The sequence below is a fragment of the Paroedura picta genome, chromosome 7 (assembly GCF_049243985.1).
Source record: "Paroedura picta isolate Pp20150507F chromosome 7, Ppicta_v3.0, whole genome shotgun sequence".
NCBI lineage: Eukaryota > Metazoa > Chordata > Lepidosauria > Squamata > Gekkonidae > Paroedura > Paroedura picta.
In genome coordinates, this window is record NC_135375.1 from 101487542 (window position 1) to 101515237 (window position 27696).

General features: G+C 48.1%; 1 protein-coding gene across 1 annotated transcript in view; it reads left to right on the top strand.

Moving 5' to 3' along the window:
- The first annotated feature begins 14466 nt into the window (after positions 1-14466).
- C1R (complement C1r) overlaps positions 14467-27696 on the top strand; it is a 31248-nt gene continuing 18018 nt past the window's right edge. The window contains exons 1-4 of the mRNA XM_077345745.1: positions 14467-14600; positions 18156-18378; positions 21412-21604; positions 26308-26451. Of these exons, the coding sequence (XP_077201860.1) occupies positions 14599-14600; positions 18156-18378; positions 21412-21604; positions 26308-26451 (562 nt within the window). The 5' untranslated portion in view covers positions 14467-14598. The remainder of the gene's footprint in view (positions 14601-18155; positions 18379-21411; positions 21605-26307; positions 26452-27696) is intronic.

The following is a 27696-nucleotide window of genomic DNA, read 5'->3' on the forward strand; positions in this document are numbered from 1 at the left end:
TTGTGGTCCATGGACATCTGGAGGGCCGCAGTTTGACTACCCCTGCCTTAGCAGCTTAGGCTTATGCTTACAACAACCCTGTGGGGTAGATTTGGCTAAGAGTGTGTAATTGACCCAAGGTCACTCAGATATCTTCCACAGCAGGGTGGAGATTCAAAATTGAGTCCCCCCTCACACTCTAACCACTACACCACACTGGCTACCCTGTGGACAGGGAATTCCAGTGTCCCTGTCCTGCCCACAACAGTGTTGCTTTCCATGCCCTGGTCTCCCGCCAAGATTATTTCTCCCCCACCACCTAAAGGCTTTCTTTGCAAAAACTAAAAAAACCAAACTCAGCAATTGTCATATTGCTCTACCATTATAATTGTGTCACAATCTGTCCGTTTCTCTGAATTCCCCACTTTCTTTTTTTTAAGTGTGTATTTAGCCCTTTTGTTGGGAAGTACACCTTTCCCCTTATACCTCCATAACAGAAAGGGCTACAGACTTTAAAATGAAAGCGGAGGCGGCAGAACCTCAGAGATAGGTCACTGTAATGTGATAGCACTGTAATATATGTCATTTGCTGATTTTTTAAAAAAAAACTGTACAAACCCCTCAGTGTTATTGGGGGGCCACCATAGGGAGTCCCTATGTATGTAAGTGTAGCCAATTTATGGTGACTCTAGCAAAATGCTTCCAGGTGAGAGGGAGAGGTGGTTTGCCATTGTCTTCCTCTTCAGATCCTTCCTTAGTGGTCTCCCTTTCAAATACTGACCCTGCTTAGCTTCCAAGATCTGACAAGATGGGGCTATACCATCAGACGACACCATGCCACTACAAGGGACTGTAGCAACGGAAATGTGGGGAAAGCTGCCCTGTAATACCCCTCTCCCAAAAGCAGTGCATCAGTAACCGCCACAGCAACGGAGAAAGCCCACGGTCCCTCTGGTCCTCTTTCAGCAATGCTGCTTTTCCACTGGAGGTGAAATTATTTTGTCTGGAGGAGCCTTCCACCCATGGCCTGAAGTGGCCCAGCTGCCCTCCCCCCAGGCTTAGCCCTTGGGGGGCAATTAAGCCCGTGTCTGCCGTGCCAGAGACCCACTGCTTCATTTATTCATGCCTGCCCTTCATCTCCCCCGGCCCTGGAAGGACTGACACCGCGCCAAGGTTCATGTGCGGTTAAGATGTCCCAACCTGCCCTCCAGCTGCCCTTCTTGACATCCCACGTCAGCAGGAAGGAAAGGGGGATGGGGGGGAGGGTCTGGCGGGGGGGAGGGGTGTTTTGGCATCCCCGGAGGCCACAGCCGAGGCAGTTCCTGACTGCTCGGAGGGCTTTCTGGAGGGGCACCACAAAAATGGAGTCCAGTAGCACCTTTACGAACAACAAAGGCTTATTCAAGGCATGAGCTTTCTTACTGCAACAAGGATCAGATATAAGGCAAAAGCAAATTGTGGCCGATTAGTAAACTGTGTCATCAGATCCAAATCCTGCCACAGAATGCCATGTGATCATTCTTTGCTAAAACAGCTCATCAGTCCTTCTGAGTTCCGTTGCCGTTCACAAAAACACTGGAGACATGAAACTGGCCATGTTAGTAATTAATAGCAGACACGGGGGATAGTCTTGCGAGGCGCGGTCCCCGGGGCGGGGGGGGGGGGGGAGAGAGACCAGGGTTTCAAGTGGCCGCGGGGCCGTCCTTTCAGAATAAGAGCCCGGGACTCCCCGGCAGAGGGGAGGGCGGAGCCGTCCGTGACAAAGGCGATTCTCTGGTGGGAACCGAGCCCTGCGGTCCCGTCGACGGAGGGGCGGGCAGGCGGCGCGATGTTATCCCCTCCCTCTCTCCATGGCCAGAGGTCGCTCACATCCTGGCGTGGGAGGGAGGCTGAAGTCTTGTGCCTGCGGAGAGGGAAGCCCCCGGGGTTCAGACCCCCTCCCCGCCGCTGAAGGTGTCCCTTGGTCCGGGTCGCTCGGGGATCCGACGAGGCCAGGGCTGCCTTTCGAACGGCCAATTTAGCAGCCGCGCGGAACTCGGTCCGACGTGCGGAAGGTCTCGGGTTCAATCCCCGGCGTGTCCAGTTCAAGAGCTCGGGCAGGCGGTGACTCGGGAGACCTCTGCCTGAGAAACCGGAGAGCCGCTGCCGGTCTGAGCAAGCAATACTGACTGCGAAGGACCCGATGGCCTTAGAGATGCCAGGCTCCAGGTGGGGCCTGGAGATCCCCTGGAATTCTCCATACTACCAAGATCAGCGCCCCTGGAGAGAATGGATGCTTCTAGGGTGCTCTGTGTGGTCCGTGTCCTCCCCAGACTCCATCCTCAAATCTCTGGGAGTTTCCTAACCTGAATTGTGTGGCATTTTTAACCAGTGTTGTGAGCCACCATGAGCTAGCTGGCTAGGAGCAGCAGCATAGAGGTTTAATAAATAAACAAACAAATAAACCCTACTCCCCCATCCGCTGCCAGTGGGCAGGGGAGAGTTGGCAACCGTAGATGGCTTAATTCAGTATAAGGGCTTTTCCAAGTTCTGCCCTTCACAAAATTTATTTTATTTATTTACATCCATTATAATTGGCCGTTCTCATCTTGCTGGAAGGCGTAACAGTTTTGGAGAAGCTGTGCATCGCCTCCTAGCCATCCCCTTTCGAGTTTTCAAAAAAAAACCCAAAATCATTTTCGTGCTGCACATCTGCTCCCAAAATATCCTTTTCCTCCCCGCTGTGGTTCCATCCATCCACATCTGCCCACTACTTTTTGAGCCCTGCACACATAGACACCAAAGTTGGCAATATCCAGAGGATGCGGAGATCTCTGTGGCTGCCTCTGGGGTGGTTTTTAAATCTTACCCCCGCACAAACACACACACACACCAATTCACAGAACAAGCCAGTGCATATGAAAATTAATCATTGGAGGCATCTCAGAGAGACAAAAGGGAAGGAAATGAAACATCACAAATTGCCCAAGGGGCAGGAGGGAGAACGTTGACGCAGACAGATGAATTGTAATTATGAGATTTTGTTCTGAGCTGATGTCTGGGAGATGCCATTCTTTCTGCAAGCAATTTTGCTAGGCGCATGATAGGATGGTGAATTGCCTTCTGGTAGACAAAGCTGTGAGCGGGGCAGTGTGGTGGTTGTGACTTGCAGAAGCTCAGGGAAAAATGGGTAGAACAGATACCAAGGGAGGAATTCAAGCTACCTGTGAAATCTCTTTACAAAAAAACCCTACATGTTTCTAGTCCTTATTGTTGTAAGGATAGATGTGAAACTAGGACGACACCTCAGAAATCAGAGGAATTAATAAGCAATGTGTCTTGTGGTTGGGGTTTTCAGTGCTCCGAGTCCCTCCCTCTAACTAGCAAAAGCAGCACCAATTTATTTATTTTATTTTATTTATATCCCACCACTCCTATAACATGGCTTGTGGCAGGTTACGATCATAGATATACGTTAAAAGCCGCCTAAAACAATAAAATCCCTATAAAAATCCACCCCCAGGCAGCAAAAGATCCCACACACACATCCCGATACAACAGGCCCTATTATAGCGCAGTGCCTCGGGGACAATTCCAGGGGTGCCTGATGACCTGGCTAGGCAGAGAGGGGCCCAGATCTAACTTGCCCTGACCTCAACCAAAAACTTGGTGCAAGAGCTTTGTCTTGCAGGCCCTGCGGAACTGAGAAAGTTCCATCAGGGCCCTCCTCTATCAGGAGCTCATTCCACCAGGTTGGGGCCAGGACCGAGAAGGCCCTGATCCGGGTTGAGGCCAAGCGAACCTCCCTTGGGTCAGGGACCTCCCACAGATTCATACCTGCAGAGCATAATGCCCTGAGGTGGGGGCATAAGGAGACAGGCAATCTTGCAGATATGAGGGGGGCAGACCATGGATGACCTTAAGGGTTAACACCAGAACTTTGAACCTGATCCGGACAGCAACCGGCAACTGCCTCAGTACCGGCTGGATGTGAGCCCTGCAAGATGTTCCTGTGAGGACCCTAGCAGCTGCATTTTGCATCAGCTGCAATTTCTGGGCCAGGGACAAGGGTAGACTAGCACAGAGCGAGTCACAGAAGCCCAGTCTGGAGGCGACCGTTGCATGGATCACTGTGGCCGAGCAATGTGACAACAGGTAAAGCACTAGAAGCTTTGCTTGGCGTAGGTGGAAAAACACCATGAGTGCTACTCCTGTGACCTGGGCCTCCGTAGAAAGGGAAGCATCCAAGATCACCCTCAAGTTCCTGGCCGAGGGTGAGATGTTGAGTTGCACCCCAGCCACGGTGAGTAGGTGTTGTGCCCAGCCACAGGACCTCCGTCTAGGAAGGGCTGAGTTTCAGGTGGCTCTGCTCTAATCATCCAGCTGCAGCTTCCAAACATCTGGCAAATGGTCTGAAATAGCAGAAACCCTGCAGTTGAGTCCATTCTGCATAATAAGCAGCCCAATCCTGATGCTGGCTTATAGCTAATATACACTTGCATAGTATTTAGTCACCTTTAAAACTGGGTGTGCCACTATATAGATCACAGAATTCAGCTCTTTTTGGGGTGCCTGGCCACTGGTAGGAAATAGGGGGACTTGTAAGGTTGCCAGATCAAGGTATGGAAACTCCTGGAGATGTGGGGAGGGAGCCTGGGAAGGACAGGGACCTTGGTGGGGTACAATATCACAGAGTCCACCCTCCAAGTTTGGTGTAGTGGTTAGGAGTACGGACTTCTAATCTGGTGAGCCGGGTTTGATTCTGCACTCCCCCACATACAGCCAGCAGGGTGACCTTGGGCTCGCCACGGCACTGATAAAGCTGTTCTGACCGAGCAGTGATATCAGGGCTCTCTCAGCCTCACCCACCCCACAGGGTGTCTGTTGTGGGGAGAGGAAAGGGAAGGCGACTATAAGCCGCTTTGAGCCTCCTTTGGGTAGAGAAAAGAACCAACTCTTCTTCTTCTTCTTCTTCTTCTTCTTCTTCTTCTTCTTCTTCTTCTTCTTCTTCTTCTTCTTCCTCTTCTTCTTCTTCTTCTTCTTCAAAGCATCCACTTTCTCTAGGGGAACTGATCTCTGAGATCAGCTGTAATTCTGGATGATCTCCAGGTTCTACCTGGAGACTGACATCCCTACTGCAGATTAAAGGTGGCAGAGGTAACAAATGTTATTGTATTTTCGCTCTTGGTTTGCAGCTCTTGCTTTTCAGTTACACAAGCGTCCGAGGTAGGTTGGAGAATTTCCCACTGTGAATTGTGGGAAGGAGTGTGGCTTCCTGTCACTCCAAGTAAAAAGAGGGTTTGTGGTGTGTCAAGGGGGAAGCAATGCTCCCTTGCAGCATAAAGTTCCATCAGCAAAGGATAGAAATGATGCTCACAAAGAACCCTGGGCATGAACTGACCCCACCAGCACACTCTGTTTATGCCAAAGAGTGACCCTGAAGACCAGATAGTAGAATCAAGGTTGCCCCATGATAACCGTTGCCTAACTGAAGACCACATACAGCAAGATTGGTGTTGCAGTCAAGAGCGGCAGCTTCTAATCTGGAGAGCTGGATTGGATTCCCTGCTCCTCCCCGTGCAGCCAGCTGTGTGGCCTTCGGCTACTCACAGTCCTAGAATCATAGAATAATAGAGTTGGAAGGGACCTCATGGGTCATCTAGTCCAACCCCCTGCACTATGCAGGACACTCACATCATTCACATCCTGATAATGCTGCTTTCACAGAGCAGCCCTGTCAGAGCTCTCTCAGCCTGACCTACCTCACAAGGGGTCTGTTGTGGGGAGAGGGAGAGAAAGTGATTGTAAGCCCCTCTGTGACATATGAGCCCTGCTGGGTAGCCTTGGACCAGTCCCAGTTTTCTCAGAGCTCTCTCAGCCTCACCTACCACATGTGGTGTCTGTTGTGGGGCGAGGAAGGGAAGGTGATTGGAAGCCGCTTTGAGACTCCTTTGGGTAGCGAAAAGCAGAGCATGAAAAACAATTCTTCTTCATCATCCATGAATGCTTGATGCTGCCTTCCATCTGCAAGATCTGTAGCAGACCTGGTTTAAAAGGATATGAAGAATACCCTGCAGGGGGCATGGGGGGGGAAGAGATATGTAATTAGCATATTCAGATATGCATCTCTGAGACGGTGTTCTCTAAAAACAGCTTTACTGCCACATCTAGCAGAAGCCCAGGAAGAGTTCTGACCTACACAGGCTTGGGATTTCTGGACTCGCCATCGGGGTGAACAACCTTAACAAAGTTTGGGGGTCCCCGCTCACTACAGAGGCATTGATTGGCTCAGCCAAACTCATGAATGGTTTCTCTTATCTCATCAATTAGATTCGATCTTGACATAATTACATTGTCACCCTGTGCTTCCTGCATTTGATGACTCCTGTAGCCTGCTGTTTATTTTTATTTTAACATAAATTTTCTATTCATGTTCTACCTGGTAAGAAGCTCCCCACGTCCCCAGGAAGTGAGATGAAATGCAGAGCATCCACGCCGCAAACCCAGGGGAAGAAAACAAAGGAAACGGATTAAGCCAGGCTGCATCGGGTGCTGTGAGGGCAGAAAGGGACGTCATCCATGCAAGCTGATGCTGCAGTGATGCTAACGGTGTCCCAACTCATGGCAACTCCTGGATCATGCCGTTTCTAAACCTGGCCCAGATTTTGGGTTCTTATATAAAAAAAGAAAGGGTAGAGCTGCAAACCCATTTATGCGCATTGAAATCTATTCATCCCTGCATAGCAAGCAGAGTTGCCAGTTCTAGGTGGGAAATTTCCTGGCACAGCAAGACATGGCTTTGCAATCTTAGCCTCCCTCCCCCACAGTTGGCATTCAATGGAGAAATTTCCTAGAGATTTTGTGGGTGGATCCTGGGAAAAGGTGGACTGTATGGCATAATACAGTTCACCCTCCAAAGCAATTTTTTTTTCATTCATTCATTCATTCATTCATTCATTCATTCATTCATTCATTCATTCATTCATTCATTCATTCATTCATTCATTCATTCATTCATACTTTGATTTCTATACCGCCGTTCCCGGTTGGGTTCACAGCGGTTTACAACAATAAAAGGATAAAAGCACAATAAAACCCCATAATTCCCTTAATTACATTCCTATTACTGCTAAGACTACTAAAAGGCAGAGGAACTGACCAGATCTCCAGCCTGGAGGTTGGCATCCCTATCTTGTCCCCAAGCACTGGCTGTGGTCAACCTTGCTTAGCTCCTAAGCTTTGATTCAGCCTGTTGTGCTGCAATCTCTCTCTATAAATATCTTGTGGTGAAACTTGATGGTGACTTTTTATTGTTGCCATCTGCTGCCACTTGAGGGCGATCCCTTGGAGCAGGGTCTCTCAAACCAGGGTTTCATGAAGCCCTGGGGAGGAGGCTGAGGCTGGTTCTTTGTTCCTTGTTCCCTATTCCATGTGCTAGTTCTTGGTCCAAAGCCCGGTTCTTGCACCAGCTGCTCCAAAGTGGGGTGCCCCCAGGTCGGCCGCACATCAGGACACCGGGGCCACGCTGGCCCCCAGGACTATCTTCGGACAACCCCAAATGACACATCGCCTACTTGGGGAGACTGTCCCCTGAAAGCAAACATTGGTTGTGCAGCTAGAAGCACTGTTTTAGTCCACCCCCAAGATGCCTGAATCGGAACTTTGAATAAGGAAATGCACCCCAAATAATGCTTGGAGCACCGCATGTCATACACCCCACATTCAAGGGACTGTCCCCTTTGAGAGAACATATGGTAGTGTCAGGTCCAAACATTGGTTCTGCTGCCAGGAACACTTTTTCAGACCCCCCCCCCCCGCCCAATTCAACCAAGGGAAGCCTGTGAATTCATTTTTTTTTTCTCTCTTGAATGCACTAATTCAAGCACATAATCCTGGACCCATTCTGCGCATGTTAGATAATGCACATTCAATGCACTTTAGAAGCAGATTTTCCTGTTCTGCACAGGAAAATCCAGCTGAAAAAGCACACTGAAAGTGCATTATTCAACATGTGCAGAATTGGCCTATTTATATCAGTGGCTAAAAAGGCAAATGGGATTTTGGCCTGCATCAAACGGAGTATCGTGTCCAGATCACAGGAGGTGATAGTACTGCTTTACTCTGCTCTGGTTCGGCCTCACTTGGAGTACTGTGTTCAGTTTTGGGCACCCCAGTTGAAGAGGGATGTAGACAAACTGGAGTGTGTCCAGAGGAGGGCAACAAAGATGGTGAGGGGTTTGGAGACAAAGACACATGAAGAAAGGTTGGGGGAGCTTGGTCTGTTTAGCCTGGAGAGGAGATGACTGAGAGGGAATTTGATAACCATCTTCAAGTATTTAAAAGGATGCCATATAAAAGATGGAGCAGAGTTGTTTTCGCTTGCCCCGGAGGGACGGACCAGAACCAATGCAATTAAATTAATGCAAAAGAAATTCCATCTAAACATCCAGAAGAAGTTCCTGACAGAGCGGTTTCTCAGTGGAACAGGCTTCCTCAGGAAGTTGTGGGTTCTCCATCTTTGGAAATTTTTAAGCAGAGGCTGGATAGCAATCCGACGGAGAGGCTGATTCTGTGGTGGCTTAAGGGAGTGGCAGGTTACAGTGGATGAGCGATTGGGATGCAGGGGGTTGGAGTAGATGATACATGAGGTCCCTTCCAACTCTATGATTCTTTGATTCTATCTGTGGTCATTTAGAGTAGTATAACCTTTGGCACCACAGTTCAAATATATAAGACATTTCAGTTAATTCATGCACACACAACGGAATGGATGACGTGATCTCTTTTTCTTTCCCTTGATGAAGATTGAATTTTCATCGGTTCAGTTACCAGGGCCCCCCTTAAGCCCTTTGGGCTCCCCTTCTTACATTTTTTTCAGTCTGTGCCCCCCTTCAAATTTGCCAGGACCCCCGAGGGGACCATAGGGCCTGCCCTGAGAATGGCTGTTCTAACCGAATGTCTCAGCTGCAGGAAGGCAGGGTTGGTGACAAATGGAGAGCAACAGCTCCAGAGAGGGTGTAGAGAAGCACTAAATCAACACAATGTAGTGGTTAAAAGCATTGGGCTCAGATCTGGGAGACCTGGGTTCGAATCCCCACTCTGCCATGGAAATTTAGGATGGTAACGCACTCGTAACCTGATCAGCCTCACCGGATTTGTGGATAAAATAGAGGAGAAAAGAACAGCGTAACCTCCTTTGGGTCCCCAGTGAGGTATAAATAAAGTAAAATCAAATCAATAATTCACTGGCTTTCCTCTCTGCCAGCTGGGTATTTACTTCCCCCTCCCTGAAGACAGCTAAATGGAGCGATTCTCTGGTGGAACCAACTTGGCTTAGAAGCTAGTGCAGCTTTTAAAAATTAGCTATGAGACATTTAATTTGTGCTTGGTATTTTTAGAATCTAGACTGCATAGAACTGACATGGTTTTGGACCTATAGCTGTGTGGGATTGGTCAAGGTGCCGCCACAGAATGTTCATGAACATTCAGGTTGGTCAGGAAACATGAGTTGTCAGAATGGCTTTCTGTGAATGAAGGACAATTTTCTGGCTTTGTTTGAATTGGAACTTCTCAAAAGCTCTGTGGAGCTGATAGAGGACAAGAAAGATGATCAAGCATTGTAGACAATGATGACCCGGTAGACATCATATAGGCTTTTGACAAGGTATCTTGTCAAAGATTCCTGAAGAAGAGCTGTTTTTGTTTGTACCCGGCTTCTTACTACCTGAAGGAGTCTCAGAGGAGCTTACAATCACCTTCCCTTCCTCCCCCTACAACAGACACCCTGTGAGGGAGGTGGGGCTGAGGCAGCTCTGAGAGAAACTGCTCTGTGAGAACAGCACTATCGGGACCATGACAAGGCCGGGGTCTCCCAACTGGCTGCATGTGGAGGAGCAGGAAATCGAACCCAGTTCACCAGATTAGAAGCCACCACACTTAACCACTGCACCACACTGGCCCATAAATAATCTGGAACTATGGGCTTGTAGTGCAGTGGCCAAGCTAGCAAGTGACACAAAATTAACTAAAGCTGACTGTGAAGATTTGGACTGGCCCTCAGGGGCAGGGGGCTAAATCCCTGCTGCCTATTGACTTGCTATGACCCCAGGAAGCTTTTATCTGTCCAGCTGCAGAAACCTGCCTGTAACTTTTAGTATGTTAAGTTCCCCAATGGGCAAATGACAGAGAGGTCCCTCACAGGTGCTGAGAGAGAGTGTGATGCAGTGGTAAGTGGAGTAAGATCTGAGAGAGCCAGGTTTGAGTCCCCACTTTGCCCTGGAAGCCTGCTAGGTTGCCTTGATCCGGTGACATACTCTGAGCACCAGTCTCAAGGGCAGCACTGTATAAAGTAAGCTGCAGAAGTCTAGTCTGGAGGTGATGGTTGCATGGATCACCATGGCTAGATCAAGCGGTGAGCGGCAGAGTGCTAATAGTTGAGCCTGGCATCGGTAGAAGAATGCCAGGCGAGTGAAATTCACTATCTGAGCCTCCATGGTCAAGAGAAATCCAGAATCACCCCCAAGCTGCTGGTGGAAGTCACAAATGTTCATTGGACCCCATGCAGTATGAAGGTCCCCTAACCGGACAGCACCACAGGGGCCCTGGAACTGCATGTGCCGCATTTGCTACTAGGATAAGCAGTTTCTTGGTTTAAGCATATGTATCTCTTTTTCATTGTGCCCAGTGAATTATTAAAACAGTAAACACATTTCCTCCTTTCCCTGTGGGAGAGATCTCCTAAAGAATGAAAGCTTCTCTGAATAATGTTCAATGAAGCAGGATGGGCTTTGAAGACACATGGAGGATTCTCAAACACCCTCGTTGATCTCCCTCACATCGTTTTTGAAGCCCTTGCAAAGCAAGGCCTGCCACAGGGGTTGCTTGTATTCTACCGCCCCTCAAAAGATGTTCAGCCTTGTGAGATCTGATTTGCAATGAAAAGAAAGCCCACACCATGGACACTGTGAGATATTCTTCATTTGATATGTGAAGCAGCCAAAATTCGACAACAGTCTAATGTCACTTTCAAGATTATTTTTTTCAGGATAGATTTTCAGGCTCTGTCTAGGTCAGGCTTTCTCAACCAGGGTTTCGTGAAACCCTGGAGTTCCTTGATGGCTCTAGAAGGGTTTCCTGAATGGGTGGGAGTTAATCATTTTTAAATATATATATTTTTAATTGGTTAAACAGATATTGGGTGATACAACTATATATGGTTGTGTTGAGCCACCACCACCACCCCCAAAATGGCCTATAATGGGCCTGGAGAGGGTGGGAAGGGGAGGGGCCCGAGATGGGTGTGTCCACAACTCTGCTTCCCAGCCATATTCTGCACGATCATGCCACTTTTGGGGTTTCTCGAAGCCTGAGAAATGTTTCAGGGGGGTTTCAACAGTAAAAATATTTGAGAAAGGCTGGTCTAGGCCATGCTCTTGTGCTAGGATAAAATCTTGTTAGTCTTGACTCTGGTCAGTTTTGGCTATGACCGTCTATTAATATTTTTTAAATTATTATTAATTAGATTTATTGTCTGCCCCTCCCTAGAATGGTGTGGCGGCTAACATCAATAAAATACATTATAGTGCTACAGCTCTAACCCTAGTGCAGGGGTAGGCAAACTGTGGCCCTCCAGATGTCCATGGACTACAATTCCCATGAGCCCCTGCCAGCAAATGGCAGGGGCTCATGGGAATTGTAGTCCATGGAGATCTGGAGGGCTGCAGTTTGCCTATCCCTGCCTTAATGCACTGCTTGCTAAATGTTCCAACCCTCGATTGTACTGACCACACTATGCATGGGAGCCAGCATGGTGTAGCAATTGGGTAAATTAGAATCACAAGGAATTACGAGGAAGTTAGGTAAGTGCTTCATGTTTAAATAAGCAACAGAGAAGAGAAAAGCCTCTACTGGCCCAAGAGAAGTTTTTTCAGTGCTGTGGTGAGCCCAAGGTCACCCAACTGGCTGCATGTGGGAGAACGCAGATTCAAACCCAGCTCGCCAGATTAGAAGTCTGCACTCCTAACCACTACACCAAGCTGGCTCAGTCACCTTCCTTGGCCAAGTTGTAGGGCAGTAGGAGAAAAATATGACATCACTTCCGAGGAAAACTGCTTTTACCATAGAGTTTCCATCAATTCCTAGAGCAACCTGACATCACTTCTGATTTTCCCTGGAAATGACAGCACTGCGTAAGCAATGCTGGCAGCCCCCCTGTATCCCCATCCTCCTGTCTCCCAACAGTTGCCACCCACTGTCTGGAAACCCTACTCCAGCTTGCGTCTCCTAGATCCTAGTCCGATGTTCTAACTGCTATACCACGTCAGCTGGTTTAGATGAAGTAACCATTCCCTATCAAAAGCTCATGCCTTAAAGATACACCAAGAGGATGCTAGCAGAATCGTTGGTGGTTTTACTTGGGTTTGTTCCCCTTCAAGAAGGGATCAACATTTGCTAATCTGAAAGTGAATTCTAAGGCCCATTAGGACCATTACGCACACGCATCTTACTGCAGATTTACAGAGCAATAAGCCTTTAATCCTGACTTCGGATACTGTGCCCGCCTTACACATTATCCTTTTTCTTCCGGTATATTTATTCTGCAGCTACAATTTTTAAAACCTCACTTTTCTAAGTCAGGGTGGAACATCATTTGTGATGCGGGGGGGAGGGCAGATTGTCCAATTTTTAAAGAAATGTACACAGTTGCCCTATCGCACCTGTGCGGTAGCATGCAGAAAGCTCCTTCCATTTAAATCCGTGTGGTTTAGGCTTTCTATGTGCATTCTGGCATTAATTTGTTAAGTAGAAGAGAACAGAAAAGAAGGCAGTTGGATAAATTAGAATTGCAAGGAATTACAAGGAGGTTAGATAAGTGCTTCATGTTTAAATAAGCAGCGCAGAAGAGAAAAGCCATTTCCACCAGTTTCACCAATCGGCAACTTTTGGAGCAGCCCTGTCAGCATGAAAGGCAGCAAAGATGGAAATAAAGTTCTTAAAGACATTCCACAATTCAGCTAGGCTAAAAACATCCTCAGTATCATCTGATCAAAGACAAATAACTAATAATTACAGTAACTGTAAGAAGATTGTTAATGTGGATAAACTGTTTTCTACCAATCTTGGAAGGGACCACAATGGACTTCAAAAGATATGGAGAGTAAATTTTTGCAAAGTCCTTCATTGGCCATTTGGGAGGGGCAGGTGGGCATGACCATATATGATCGTATCACCTGACCTCATAATGTAGGGGAACATGTTGAGTGTACAGAATGTACATAGAACTCACTGACACTGGTCCCTGCAAGCTGTGATCATTAGCAAATGTGTGTGTGTGTGTACACCTGTGCAAAGTCAGCTGCAATTCCACCATGGTTTGCACAAGGCTGCAGTTTGTATGGGAGTGGAGTCCTCTGGCAGAATCTCTGGAGAGATTTTTTAGTCTTGTGCCACTAAATTGGAAAAAAAATGTGGGGGACTATTTTGCCTAAGCCCTAGCATAGCAATTTCCTTCTCTTCCTTGCAAATGTTCATGGTTTTAACCTTGTGATTCCCTAATTTGATCCTGCACACTGGTCAGGTTTTTAAAACCGGTCCTGTTCTGATTGCACTCTGTCGAGCCCAAAAGATCCTTAGGTTTGGCAGTTTGCAGAAAATCCATGTGGTTCAGCTGCTATTTTAATGTTAGGCTTCTGGACAATTTTGTTCACTAAAGCATCAATGGGGAAAATATTTTCAAAGCTTTCGGCTTCCCATCCCAGTCTCTCTCTCTCCCCCATCTCATGTCAATTCCATTCCACGCTGGTTATCCCCCTCCTTTATTTTGGTGGTTGCAGCACTGAAATCCTCAGGAGAACAGTGGGGATGCTGCCGTTTGCCTCCTCTCTGATCCCCCTTTCAAGTCAATACTAGCAGGGAACTAAACCTTGCACAGCTCCTTTTAAATTCCCCCATCATTAAAATTTTTAAAGTTCAGTAATCCAAGACTAGCAATAGTTTTGAATCACTAGACTCATGCTGTTTATCTTTAAAAAAAACACACACACAATGGGGGGGATGGGGCTTGTAAACCAATGAAGGGTAGAAGATAACCAAAGATACAGGAGCAGCAAACAACCTTGATGTGGATGGTGGAGTGACCTTTGAGGGGCAGCAAAAGGGCAAAGGGAAAATCCAAAGAAATCTGTACACTTTTGAAGTACTTTCAGATGTGAAGTGAAACCAAGGAATAATTGGCACAAAAACACTCTCAGAAAATCCAAGGAAACAGCAACCAGAAAGCGAGCCGGGGCACTGAAGGGAGGAAAATCATTGCAGAGCAACAAAGAAAATCCAATGGACATGCACAGTGAAAACAAGGCGAAACATCCCTGCATAATAGGCCTAAAATGTCTGGCCCATTCCAGACAAGGGCAGCAGGGGGCAGCAGACTCCATCCCAAAAGTAACCATCATCAGATTGCCCAATTAATTTTGGACTCCCGCTATCTGCCTTCCCTCCCTCCCAGCATGGTCTTGCCCCTAGTTCAGTGAATCACGGCAAGCAGGGCTGAGAGTTCCCAGAGCCGCCTTTGCATCTCCCAAACACAACAGTCAAAGAGAACCGGAGGGTGAAAGAGACAGAGATTAAGTCAACCCGCTGACCATGTGAGTGTTTAATCTGTGGGGAAGGGAGCGGGTGATTTGAGCAAGGCACAGGCTTGGCAAGGAGACACTAAAAAGATTTGGTTGTCTCTGGCAAAGGGCAGCGTTAACTCTTTGCCCCACAACTAAGCTAGGATACAGCTCTAGGTTCAAATGAATCAACTGGGGTCACCCTGAGATGGACCTTCAGAGCTGTCTTTATGGGGATGTGTAACAACAGTCTAAAACAGATTCCCAACCAGGCTCCTTGGATCCTGGGGATTTCGTGGGAGCTCCTTAAGGGCTCCCCAGCCTTTCCCCTTTAACCTGCCTCAATGGACGGCCTGATTCCAGGTCTCCTTGAAGCCTGAAAAATATCTCTGGGGCTCCTCCACAGTCACCAGATTGGAAAAGGCTGGTCTAAAAGCAAGCAGAAGCTTCAAGTCCCTGTGTTTCTCCACGGTGGTGAATCAGGACCTTAAAATTCCACCTAAGCAAGATGAACCAAGCGGGAGAACTTTAAAGGTTGTTAGGTCCAAACTGGGAAATTCCAGGAGCACTGAAGATTAGAACCTGGGTTTGGGTTGGAGAGGGACCTCAATTGGGATTAGGTCTGCCAACCTTCAGGGGATGGCTGGAGATCTCCTGGATTACAACTGATCTCCAGGTGATAGAGACAGAGATCACCTGAAAAAAATGGCCACTATGGAAGGTGGACTCTATGGAATTAATCCCCATTGAAGTCCCTCCCCCTCCACAGACCCCACCCTCCTCAGGCTCCACCCACAGAATCTCCTGCTGTTTCCCAAACCCGACCCGACAACCCTACATGGAGTTCATTCTCCAAAGCAGCTGTTTTCTCCAAGGAAGCTGATCCTTATAGGCTGGAGATCAGGTACAAGGCTGGAAGATCTCCAGACTCCATCAGGAGATTGGCAATCCTCTTCAAATTGCTTCTGGCCATGCGAAGCCATTATCCATGCGAATGGGCCACTGGGAACTATCTTGCTACAGCTAAGGGCCAATCTGTTTTCTGCTGGTCCATTAAGATGTCGTGGTCGATCCTAATGTAAGGTTTTGCCCTACTGTTGATTGTGATCTACCAAAGTATCTGGCCTTCCAGGCAAGCCTGGTTTAAGGATTTGTGGTGGGCCGTAGCACCAGAACCAATTTGAGGATTAATGGGACCTTAGCAGAGCACAACTGGCACCAGCGTAATGCCCCAGTATCTAAGGGGCCTTCACACTTACGCAGCTCGTGGTCCACAGGTTTGTTCAGTGAGTGGTGTGTATGCAAGTTACGAATAGAGCATGCATACTGCCCTTTTCTTCATTCTTACAGTCCACAAGGCTCATAAGAACAAAGACCCCCAAGAATCACAGTGTTCAGGCCCCCTAACTGTTCAGCACCCTGCGGGCCCTGGAAGTGCAGTTCCCATAGCATGTGCTTACACATCTTTGCTCCCAGGAGCCCTGTGATGGTTTTTGCCCCATGAAGCAGAAGAAGTTAGTATCAAAGTTAAAATACCTTTATTGGCATAACAAAAGCATTTGTGTTAAAAGACAAGATATTTCAAATTCCAGTTCGTTTGAAGAAAATCCTATGGAGGAATTTTTGGAGAAGTGAGTATCTACAAGCCATGTGGCTTCCTTTCTTGAAGCCATTTTCGTTTCAACCACTGCAGAGAAAGGCAGGCCTTCATCTACCTAGGCCCAGGTTCTTCAAATTGGCTGGGGATTTTTCCCTCAGAAACTCTGTGCTCTTAAAATCCAAACAGCTGCGTGTGCGGAAAGGACTCAGGGGCACAACGAACAAAGCTCAGCAGAGGAGAAATGAAAGCAAAACCAAGAGTCAGGCAAAGGCTTGCAAGTTGTTTTTGTGTGAGCTTTCAACCTCACTCCCCAGCTCCAGTGTTGCCCCCAGGATGCAAAACTTGTGTTCTTTTTTGCTACAGCTTCCAACCTTTTCTGGCTCAGTAGCAAAAGGGCCAAGGTTCAATACCCAGCATCTGCAGTTGAAAGGCTCAGGTAGCAGGGAATGTGAAAGACTTCTTCCTGAGACCCCGGAGAGCTGCCCCCAGTCAGAGCAGACAATACTATTGCTGACCCTTCTGCACACATTGGATAATCCACTTTCAGTGCCCTTTAGAAGGAGATTTTCCTGTTGACACGGGAAAATTCAGCTGCAAAGGCACATTATCCAATGGGTGCAGCCTGAGCCCAAGATACACAGGGTTAGCAGTTCCAGGTTGGGAAATACATGGAGATTTGGGGGGGGGGGATGGAGCCTGAGAAGAGTGACATCAATGGGGTATACCGCCATGGAGTCCGCCTTCCAAAGCACCCAAGCCCTAGCCAGGCCACAGTGAGTCTGGTCAGGGCAGGGGTGAATTCTGGCAGGTTCTACCCACCTCCCCGCACCCACCCACTGGGGCAGCCCCACCAAGGCCTCGCCAGGCTACAGAGAGGCTGCTTGGAGCAGGGGCAAGCTTGGACAGGTGCTCCCCACCTCCGCACCCACCCATCTGGGCAGCCCCACTGAGACCTCGCCAGGCTGCAACAAGGCTGGTCAGGATGGGGGCAAACTCAAGTGGGCACTCCCCACCTCCCTCCCCACCCATGCACCCACCTGGGCAGCCCTGCCTCAGCCTCACCAGGCCACCATGAGGCTGCTCGGGGCAGGGGCAAGGGCGAGCTCAAGCAGGCGTTCCTTGCCTTGCTCCCCACCCACCCACCCACCCACCCAGGCAATCCTGCCAAGGCCTCACCAGGATGTGGCGAGGCTGGTCAGGGTATGGGCAAGCTTGGGTGGGCACTTCTTGCCTCTCTCCCCCCCCCCACCCACCCACCCACCTGGGCAGTCTCACCAAGACCTGGTGAGGCTGAGTGGGGCTGCTCGGGCTGGGGCCACCTTATCTGACTGCTCCTTTATGCGGCTGGAAGATGGAGGGGGAGGCAGTTGGGGGATGGCATGTCTCCCACCTGATTGGTCCTTTGGGGGATGAGTGCCTTCCCTGATGGCCAATCAGGGATGTGGAGGCAGGAGCAGGCCATCCCTTGCCCGATTGGTGCTCCGTGGCGAGTGACTCCCCAGGGGCCCAATTAGAAGGCGATGAGTCCAAACTCCTCCCATCATCCCTCTCCATCTTTATTTATGGTACAGGTTAGCATTCCCAAGGCACCCGGTTCCTTGACAGTCCTAATAGGGATGCCAAGTGGGACTTGGGGATCTTCCTGAATTTCAGCTCATCTCCAGACTAGAGATCAGTTTCCTCAAAGAAATGGAATGTTTTAGCAGGCGGGCTGAGGTCCTCCCCAGGCTCCACCCCCAAATTTCCAGGAGTTCCCCAGCCTGGAGCTGGCAACCCACCACCACCAGTAACCAGAGGGACCTGACAGCCCCAAGTCCCAATAATTAACGGAAGCATAATAAGTCATGCAAAATCAGTGAAATTTAAGACATTTTTACCAGTTGCACAGTTGAGGTGTTCATGGTGCAAAATCTGGGAGGTGGGAGTCCCTATAAGCCCTGAGTCTTTGATACATCTCTCACTCTCCTTGTTGTTGGCTCTATTTACAGGTTCACTCCAGTCCTCCTCCTGCAAGGAGCTCTCCTCTTTGGAATGGTCTATTCCAGTCCAGCCCAGTTTGGAGAGATCAGGTCCCCCAATTACCCCAAGCCATACCCGAACAACAACGTCAAAACCTGGGATATTGCAGTGCCCAAGGGCTTCCGAGTGAAGCTGAAGTTCTGGGAGTTCGATTTGGAGCCCTCTGAGGCTTGTTTGTACGACTATGTCAAGGTGTGTGTGTGAATAGAGACAGGGGTGCAGTGTGGACTGAGAAGGGGGTATCTGGAGATAGCCATGTCTATTTTTATATTTACAACAATCGTATGCTGCCTTTCTGCTGAATGAGAAACGCTACCCTCCTTCTTGGCACAATACCCTCTTTGTCATTATGCAGTACCCTCTTCCTTATAATGTATTACTCCCCTTCTTTATTATGCATTACCCTTTTTCCTACTGTGACAGACAGTAAATGGTTAATGCTTTAACCCGGTCTGAGAATCTTGAGTGACAGGGGCTTCAAATGGAATTGTACAGTTGAGAGGGGCAGTTAAGACTCAGACTGTTGAGTATGAAGTGGAGTTAAACAGAGTGAGAGGATCAAGAAGGATCCTGAGTTATGGAATTAGTATGAGTTGCCCAGTTGCCCTTTCCTATAGCAAATAGCTCCTAATAAAGTGGGGTGATCCCTATCAAGCTGGAGATAAATGCTACTAGTAAGAGGGGGAAATCCCTGTTAAGCCAAAGGTAAACATCCCCTCCAACTAACAGGGAGGCAATCCCTATCGTCTGAGAGAAATAGCTCCAAGTACACTTATCAAGTGGTTAAGAAAGGGAACTTGTGTGAATGTTCCCGCCTTAAACAACATAAGTATCTTTGAGTCAAGGAAAGTTTATGGCTTATTTAAGTAGAGTGCCAAGAAATCTCCTTCCTCAACTTTAAAAATCTGTCTATATAACTAAACATCTACTTGTTTCTGACAGACTAGCTATTGTTTATATTTCTATAATTTCCTGTTGCCTGTTCTCCATCTAAGTCCTAAGCCTAATGCCTACCTGCCCATTCCCCCTCACAAGTGAAATAAAGCAGTTTGTTAGTATTGATTTACCATCAGCCTCCTGTGTTCCATTATCAGACAAAGACACAAGAAGGATTTTAGTTGGTCTCTCAGTTGCCTAGGCTGGGTCAACATATTATATACATTTAAACAATTGGGTGGGACAGACAGAAAAAAACAAAGAAGAAGAAAAATGGCCTGCTCAGCCAAGAAAAAGAGAAAAGGAACCCCCAAAAAAGGAGAAATGTTATGCTTACAGTATTCTCTTACTAATCTGCATGACCCTCTTCCTTCTTCATTCTTATGCATTAACACGATCCTCACCAGGCATTACCTTCTTCCTTCTTGTGCATTACCTTCTTGCTTATCATGCATTGAGAGGGGTGGAAAGTACTGTCAAGTTGCAGCCAATTTAGGGCCCCAAGGCAACAAACATTCAGAGTGGTTTGCCATGGCTTGCCTCTGTGTAGCAATCCTACTATTCCTCCTATTCCTTGGAGGTCTATTATCCAAACACAGACCAAGGCAAACCCTGTATAGCTTCCAAGATCTAATGATCTCAGGCTAGGCATGCCGTGGCTCTCAAGCATTCCCCTCTTCCATTCCACACCCCCCCCCTTTTGATTACCTTACACTACGCTCTTTCTTATCTACATTACCTTATCTATATTACCTTCTTACTTATCATGCATTAACCTCTTCTTTGCCATGCATTACCCTCATTGTTATGATCTTTGCTCCTCTTTCTTACCTGTGTTATCCTCTTCCATATCATGCATTAGCCATTTCCTTATCTGACCCCCTCCCCAAGATCCTCTTTAGCCCCAACCAAGGGCTTGCTAGGGCTGCATCCACATTGGCATTTGGTCTGACATAGGTGCAGATAGGGAGAGGGCTATTTCCCTGCTTCTGTGCAGTATGCTGGTGTTCTCATGCGCCTTTTGGCTTTCCCCCCATCTATCAAAATTCATTGTCCTACGATCTTTTGGAAAGTATCACAGCAAATCTGGGGTGGGAGCTGTATGGATGGGAAAATCAGAATCTTTCCCAGTAGCACTCACATAAGCACTATTTTCCTTACACCACTGTCATAGCTGATGTTTTCTCCCTTCATGTCACCTGAGGGCTATGGGGGGCATTTGGAAAATGGCAACTGATGTATCATTGTGAATATTGTGAAATATCAATTACCAAGTAAAACCCCACCCCCTCCAAGCTTTCTATAGGTCGAGTTGGGGTGACCTATTCAGGGGACTGGGCAGGGAAATTGCAGGGCAAACCAGCAGGTAGGTGTTCTCTTACTGCTGTGAATGCCTCTGCATTTGCGGTAGCAGTGAGAGATCCGTTGCCACATGGAAACAACCCAAGTAGGAATTTCCCCTTTTCCTGCTATTGAATAGCAAGCCCCTAGCAGAGACAGGTGTTTACATTCACCTCCCTTTCCAAGACAATCATCCATGTGTCTTTCTCCTCCCCCCCCTTCCACAAATGGACATAGAATCATAGAATCATAGAGTTGGAAGGGACCTCATGGGTCATCTAGTCCAGCCCCCTGCACTATGCAAGACACTCACATCCCAATCGCTCATCTACTGTAACCTGCCACCCCTTTGCCTTCACAGAATCAGCCTCTCCGTCAGATGGCTATCTATCCTCTGTTTAAAATTTTCCAAAGATGGAGAACCCACCACCTCCCGAGGAAGCCTATTCCACTGAGAAACTGCTCTGTCAGGAACTTCTTCCGAATGTTTAGATGGAATTTCTTTTGAATTAATTTCATCCCATTCATTCAGGTCTGTCCCTCTGGGGCAAGAGAGAACAACTCTGCTCCATCCTCTATATGGCAGCCTTTTAAATACTTGAAGATGGCTATCAGATCCCCTCTCAGTCGTCTCCTCTCTAGGCTAAACAGACCAAGCTCCCTCAAGCTTTCCTCATAGGTCTTGGTCTCCAAACCTGCTACCATCTTTGTTGCCCTCCTGTGGACACGTTCCAGTTTGTCAACATCCCTCTTCAACTGGGGTGCCCAAGACTGAACACAGTACTCCAAGTGAGGCCTAAGATTTGATGGAGACATAGATTTGATGGAGAATTATCTGGCCAAAGTCCTGTTGGGTTTATAGACCCAGTTGTGCTGTTCTTTCATGTCAAATTCATTGATTTTCATGCTTCCTTCTCCTCCGTGTATCCTCCAACTGGGCTCTACCAGATCACAGCAGACAAGAAGGACTTGGGCCGGTTCTGTGGCCAGCTGGACTCAACCACGGGTAACCACCCCGGGAGGCGAGAGCTGGTGTCTTCTGGGAACCGAATGCGGCTGCAGTTCCACTCTGACTTTTCCAATGAAGATAATGGAGAGCTCGTCTTCTACAAAGGCTTCCTGGCCTATTATGAAGCTGTAGGTAAGCATCTGACCCCCCAGACCCTGGGGAAGAAGCATGTTGCGCTAATGGGATAATATGAGCCTATCAGTAGAGGCCTAAATGAGGGACCTGAATTGTGCTTAGCAGAAGCCTTTGGTTGGAAATGGTGATCCCTTGGCCATCCATGCCAATCGGATGCAGACAAATAGCCTTTTCCACCATCCATCTGCTCACCCTGAGAGAAAGCAGCTGAGAAAGTACCCTGATGACACCCAGCTCTATCCCCTGATGGATGATCGGCCAGATGCCCTTCTGAGCACATTGGTCTAGTGTCTGGAGGGAATTACTAAGTGGCTCAAAGCAAGCCATCTTAAACTGAACCCTTCAAAGACAGAGGTCCTGTGGCTGGGGAAGAAGGGTCCAGGCTAGGATCTGCACTGGGATTTTAAAGCTCATTGGGCTCAGTTTTAAAAAGCCGTCTGCACCTGACTCTGATTTCCACTCTGATGCTGCTTGGGTTTTTTCTCCCATTTGCACAGCTGACAGTTGACTCTGCAGTCACACTCCCTATTCGCCGGCATAGTCAACAATGGATTTCCTCTGCATCAGCAGGGAAATGTGGGCCCACATCGTTCTCTTTCAGGTGCAGATGCCTTTGCCTCTTGTGGAGTTTCTTTCCTCACCCCCCACCCATGCCTTCATCACGGACATTGTGCTGAGGTCTCTGCTGAGTGGCTGGCTCCTGGCAGTAGAAGACTCTTTCATTTTTGGTGCTTCCTAAAATTTGCCTGAGCTAAGCTGTTTCCCCTAATGTACAAGTCCTCTTTAAGTAATGCGAGAAGCACACATTCAAGAAAGAGTTAAAGGTCAGCCCACACATGCTACACAAGGAGGGGGGAGGAGAAAAGGGTTGCTCTCTCCTTCCAAGCTTGGCAATTTGTTACTTAAAGTGAGGAGGAGACATTGCCTGTGAGAAAACACCAGAAAACCTGTCATAGAGGCTTTGAATGCAGTATGTGGCTCATCAGCAAAGATTTTGAAAAGTGTTTCCCTGCCTCCCCCCACATACAATAATTTTTTTAAGCAACTGCTAAGCGTCCTCTTAACCTTAAAACAAGAAGCACTGAAATGCAAAATGCAAAGCCCAGCAGAGAAAGCTCATCTCCTGCCGGAAACCAATCAACAGAGACCAATTAACAGCTCAAACAAATGGAGGGAGGGTGAGGAAAAAACCTTGGCAATCCGACTTTTCTTATTAGCATGCAGATTTAAATGCTGTGATTTGGAGGACAATATCCGAGAAAGAACATAGGTGCAGAGGGCAGGAACAGATGTGAACAGAATGAGGATTAGAGAGAGACTGCTTCAAATCGAAATTAAACTGTGAGTGCAGAAAGGACCCAGGAAGCGTGCCTTCCCAGGCTGAACGGTGTGCAGCACAATTGGCCAGGAACCTGGGAGTGATCCTCGACACCTCCTTAATGCTGGAGGCTCAAGTCACAAAGGTAGCACAGCTGGTGTTTCTCCATCTTAGCCGAGCAGGGCTGCTAGCACCCTAACTAGCCCCAGTACACCTAGCCACTGTGATCCACACAATGGTTACTTCCAGACTTACATCAGGAGCAAGGTTGACCCTACGGAATCATCTGCTTTCCAGGAGCAACCGCATTCTGGGCTGTAAAGCTCGTTGATTTGCTGAAATTTCACGCAATCCCATCCCTTGCTGCCCTTATTCCCAACCCCTGCTCTGACTGACTTCCTGGATGTTGCTGATATAAGTGACAAGCTTTGTTCCCCGTAGAACGGGAGTCATCAACCCTCGGTCTGCGGCCCGGTATCGGGCCGCAAAGGCCTCAGTAATGGGCCGCCGCCGGCCACGCCTGCCTCTCCCCCACTGCAGCGAGAAGCTCACTAGGCCACGAGAGAGGGGGCTGCCAATGCGGCCGCTTCGCTCGCAGCCCGGCTAGCTTCTTGCTGCGAGAGGGGGGAAGAGGTAGACGTGGCTGCCAGCGGACACAAACGAGCATGCGCGGAGCTGGCATGCATGTGCATTAGCGTCCTCTGGTGGTGAAAACACACATGCGCAGCAGCTCCATGCATGCACGTTTTCGCCACCAGGGGGCGCGAACGTGCATGCGTGGCACTTGGGCCGCCGGCTCTTCCCCACCCCCGGAGGCGGTCCTCAACCATAAAAAGGTTGGGGATCGCTGCCGTAGAACACAGTATCATGTCTGGAACTGACAAAATTTGGGCAGAGGTCAAAACTCACTTGCCAAAAGGAGGGTCCGGGCGATTGACGACTCACATCTGGCATGTGAGGAGTTCCTTTGAGCAATCATTCGCCATTCTAAGGACTCAACTCTCCTTTACAGCAGCAGGAGTCCCCACCTCAAAGAAACCTTTTCTGGCCTCCACCAAGTGTTTTTAGAAAGTAGGTGGGGGAATATGGGTTTTTTGCCCAGCAAGGTTAGCTAGTGGAGCTTTGATTCGCCAGGGAGATTGTTTTTAAATATTACTTTGACAGCAGCAGCCACTGCAACATTCTTTAGTGTGGAGAGGAGATGATTGAGAGGGGATCTGATAGCCATCTTCAAGTATTTAAAAGGCTGCCATATGGAGGATGGAGCAGAATTGTTCTCTCTTGCCCTGGAGAGATGGACCAGAACCAATGGGATGAAATTAATTCAAAAGAAATTCCGTCTCAACATCCAGAAGAAGTTCCTGACTGTTAGAGCGGTTTCTCAGTGGAACAGGCTTCCTCGGGAGATGGTGGGTTCTTCATCTTTGAAAATTTTTAAACAAAGGCTGGATAGCCATCTGACAGAGAGGCTGATTCTGTGAAGGCAAAGGGGTGGCAGGTTACAGTAGATGAGTGATAGGGATGTGAGTGTCCTGCACAGTGCAGGGGGTTGGACTAGATGACCCATGAGGTCCCTTCCAACTCTATGATTCTATGATTCTAAGAATCTTCACTGTGTGACTTGCTGGAGAGCCTGCTTGCGATAGTGGTTAAGAGTGGCAGCTTCTAATCTGGCAAGTCAGGCTTGTTTCCCCACTCCTGCACATGCAGCCAGCTGGGTGGCCTTGGGCTAGTCACATCTAGTCACAAAAACATCAACCCTTTAAAAATGCAAATCTGAACGATATCACTAATGTGGAAACAGTCTATGTTTTGCCGAAGAGGGGGCTTATAACAGCTCAGGTGTAGCTTTTCCAGCATGATAATAGAAAGAGAGGGAAGGGTTAATGGTTCCCTGTGTGCAACCCCCACCCCCACCCCCACCCGGATAAAGCAGTCTTGGAACCTAGATTTGCTAAATTGGAAAAAAGGAGGAAGAACCTGTAAGATGTAGCCAAGCCCTAAATAGCCACTGAAAACAGAAGGAAAAGTTGACCTCTTGCCAGTAGAAATTGTGAAATGGTTAAAGAGCGCCATGGCTGCTCAAACACAGCACCATGCAGTGATGTCATTATGCCATGCTTAAGCCAGGTGCCAGGGGTGGCTCACCAGATGTCCATAGACTACAGTTCCCATGAGCCCCCACCAATGCTGCATCTAAGCACTTAGTAGCTAATTGACTGCATGGTTCTCTCCTGATAACTCTTGGTTAGTTCCCTTGGTTTAGTTGGAGATTTCTGGATTACACTTTGCGAACCAACTGGAATACTCCCCATTCTTAAAGTTCAGCTGCTTGCAACGTTGTCATGGTTTTGCTTTTAATATGCGACCTTGAATATGATTTCATGACAAAATATATACAAAACATTTGTATTAGCCATAAGCAGAGGCAATTTCTACAGTATATCAAATTAAGGGACACTGCAGGGTTTATAGCTGCCTTTCCCAGGTTTCTGATGGTTAAGGCATACTTTCCCCCACACAGAGAGAAACAAAATCGGAAGCAAACATCATGCTTATAGCAAGAAGGGTTTACTTTGAGAGCGTGTCGGGAACATGAATGACATTCCTCTGCCTCTGAAAGAAGTGAGCTCTGACTCGGGAAGATTGAGGCTGGAATCAAGATGCCACCAGTCTCCTTCACTTGGCTTGTAAGAGGCTTGTTCCTAGGGTGCCAGCCTCCAGGTGGTGCCTGGAGATCTCCTGGAATTACAGCTAATTCCCAGACTACAGAGATCAGTCCCCCTGGAGAAATTGTCTGCTTTGGAGGGAGGACTCTCTGGCAGGGGTAGTCAACCTGTGGTCCTCCAGATGTTCATGGACTACAATTCCCATGAGCCCCTGCCAGCATTTGCTGGCAGGGGCTCATGGGAATTGTAGTCCATGAACATCTGGAGGACCACAGGTTGAGGATCCCTGCTCTATGGCATTACATACAGAGGAGGTCCCTCCCGTCCCCAATTCCTACACTCCCCAGACTCCCGTGCTCCACTTGCCCCTCCCCTGGCTTGCTCTGGCTGTAGACTCGGGAGTCAAAAGGCAGTAAATAAAGCACTCTCCAGCCTTGTGCTCCTTCAATGCTGGCTGGAGCTTCACCCAACCCCTCCCCAATCAAGAGTGAAAGTTTGCACAATGCTAATGCAGAAGGGCGAGGGGTTTAAATTCGGGGAAAGGAAGACTGTAGATACAGGTTCGAATCGACCAGAATTCGGCAAGATTTACAGTGGGAAAAAAATGTGTGTGCAGAATGTACCCAGGACTTGTAGAGTCTTGGAAAACTATAAACCTTTAAGCCGGGTTCAGTTGTAATCTCGTTCCATCTCTTGATTTATGAACTTCTCAGATTTGGATGAATGTGCCCGAAGAAACGGCATCGAAGACGAACAGAGACCACGGTGCCAGCACTTCTGCCACAACTATGTAGGCGGCTACTTCTGCTCCTGCCAGCCTGGTTACCGTCTCCAGAGTGACCAGCATTCTTGCAAAGGTACCAGGAACAAGTACTAAGAACTAAGAAGGTCAGATAGCTGCGGCTGAGTGGATGGGCAGTAGGTTCTGGACAGCTTTAAAGGAAATACATCTTTACAAAATGAGGGATTTAAATGGGGAATATGCTGCCAGAATTGGCCACAAGTATCAACAGCTTTGAAAGGAGATTAGACAGGTTCATGAGAGCCAGGTCTATCTGTGGTTGTGAGTCATGGTAACCAAAGGGAACACCCATGTTCAGAGGCAATATCAAAAGAAGGCCACACCCCGTATGTTAGGGATGCCAGTCCCCAGGTGAGAGTGAGAGGGAAACCATCTGAGGCAAAACAAATCTTCTAATACTAAAATGTCTCCTACTTCTTTTAATTTTTTTTTCAAGAGAGAGTTGTGCATACAGCCAGTTTGATGTAGTGGTTAGGAGTGCAGACTTCTAATCTGGTGAGCCGGGTTTGATTCCCCACTCCTCTTCCACATGCAGCCAGCTGGGTGACCTTGGCTCCCCACAGCACTGATAGAGCTGTTCTGACCGAGCAGTGATTTCAGGGCTCTCTCAGCCTCACCCACCTCACAGGGTGTCTGTTGTGAGTAGAGGAAAGGGAAGGCGAAAGTAAGCTGCTTTGAGACTCCTTCAGGTAGAGAAAAGTGACATATAAGAACCAACTCTTCTTCTTCAGTAATATCAGGGCTCTTTCAGCCTCACCCACCTCACAGGGTGTCTATTATGGGGAGAGGAAAGGGAAGGGAACTTTAAGTCGCTTTGAGATTCCTTTGGGTAGAGAAAAGCAGCATATAAGAACCAGCTCTCCTCCTCCTTCTTCAATAATATCAGGGCTCTCTCAGCCTCACCAACCTCACAGGGTGTCTGTTGTGGGGAGAGGAAAGGGAAGGCGACTGTAAGCCGCTTTGAGACTCCTTCGGGTAAAGAAAAGCAGCATATAAGAACCAACTCTTCTTCTTCTTCTTCTTCTTCTTCTTCTTCTTCTTCTTCTTCTTCTTCTTCAAACTGGCTTTTGGTCATAGCTGTTTTCAAAACCTCTTTACCAGGACTGACATCCAAAATTAATCTCTTAAGATAATGTACAGCAAAAAAAAAAAACCCACATCAGGTCATTGGTAAAACATCATACAAACCCGATCACATGTCTAAATTGCATATATGGATACGCTTAAGGTAAAGGTAAAGGTATCCCCTGTGCAAGCACCGGGTCATGGTGCTTGCCCTCTAGCGTTTTCATGGCAGACT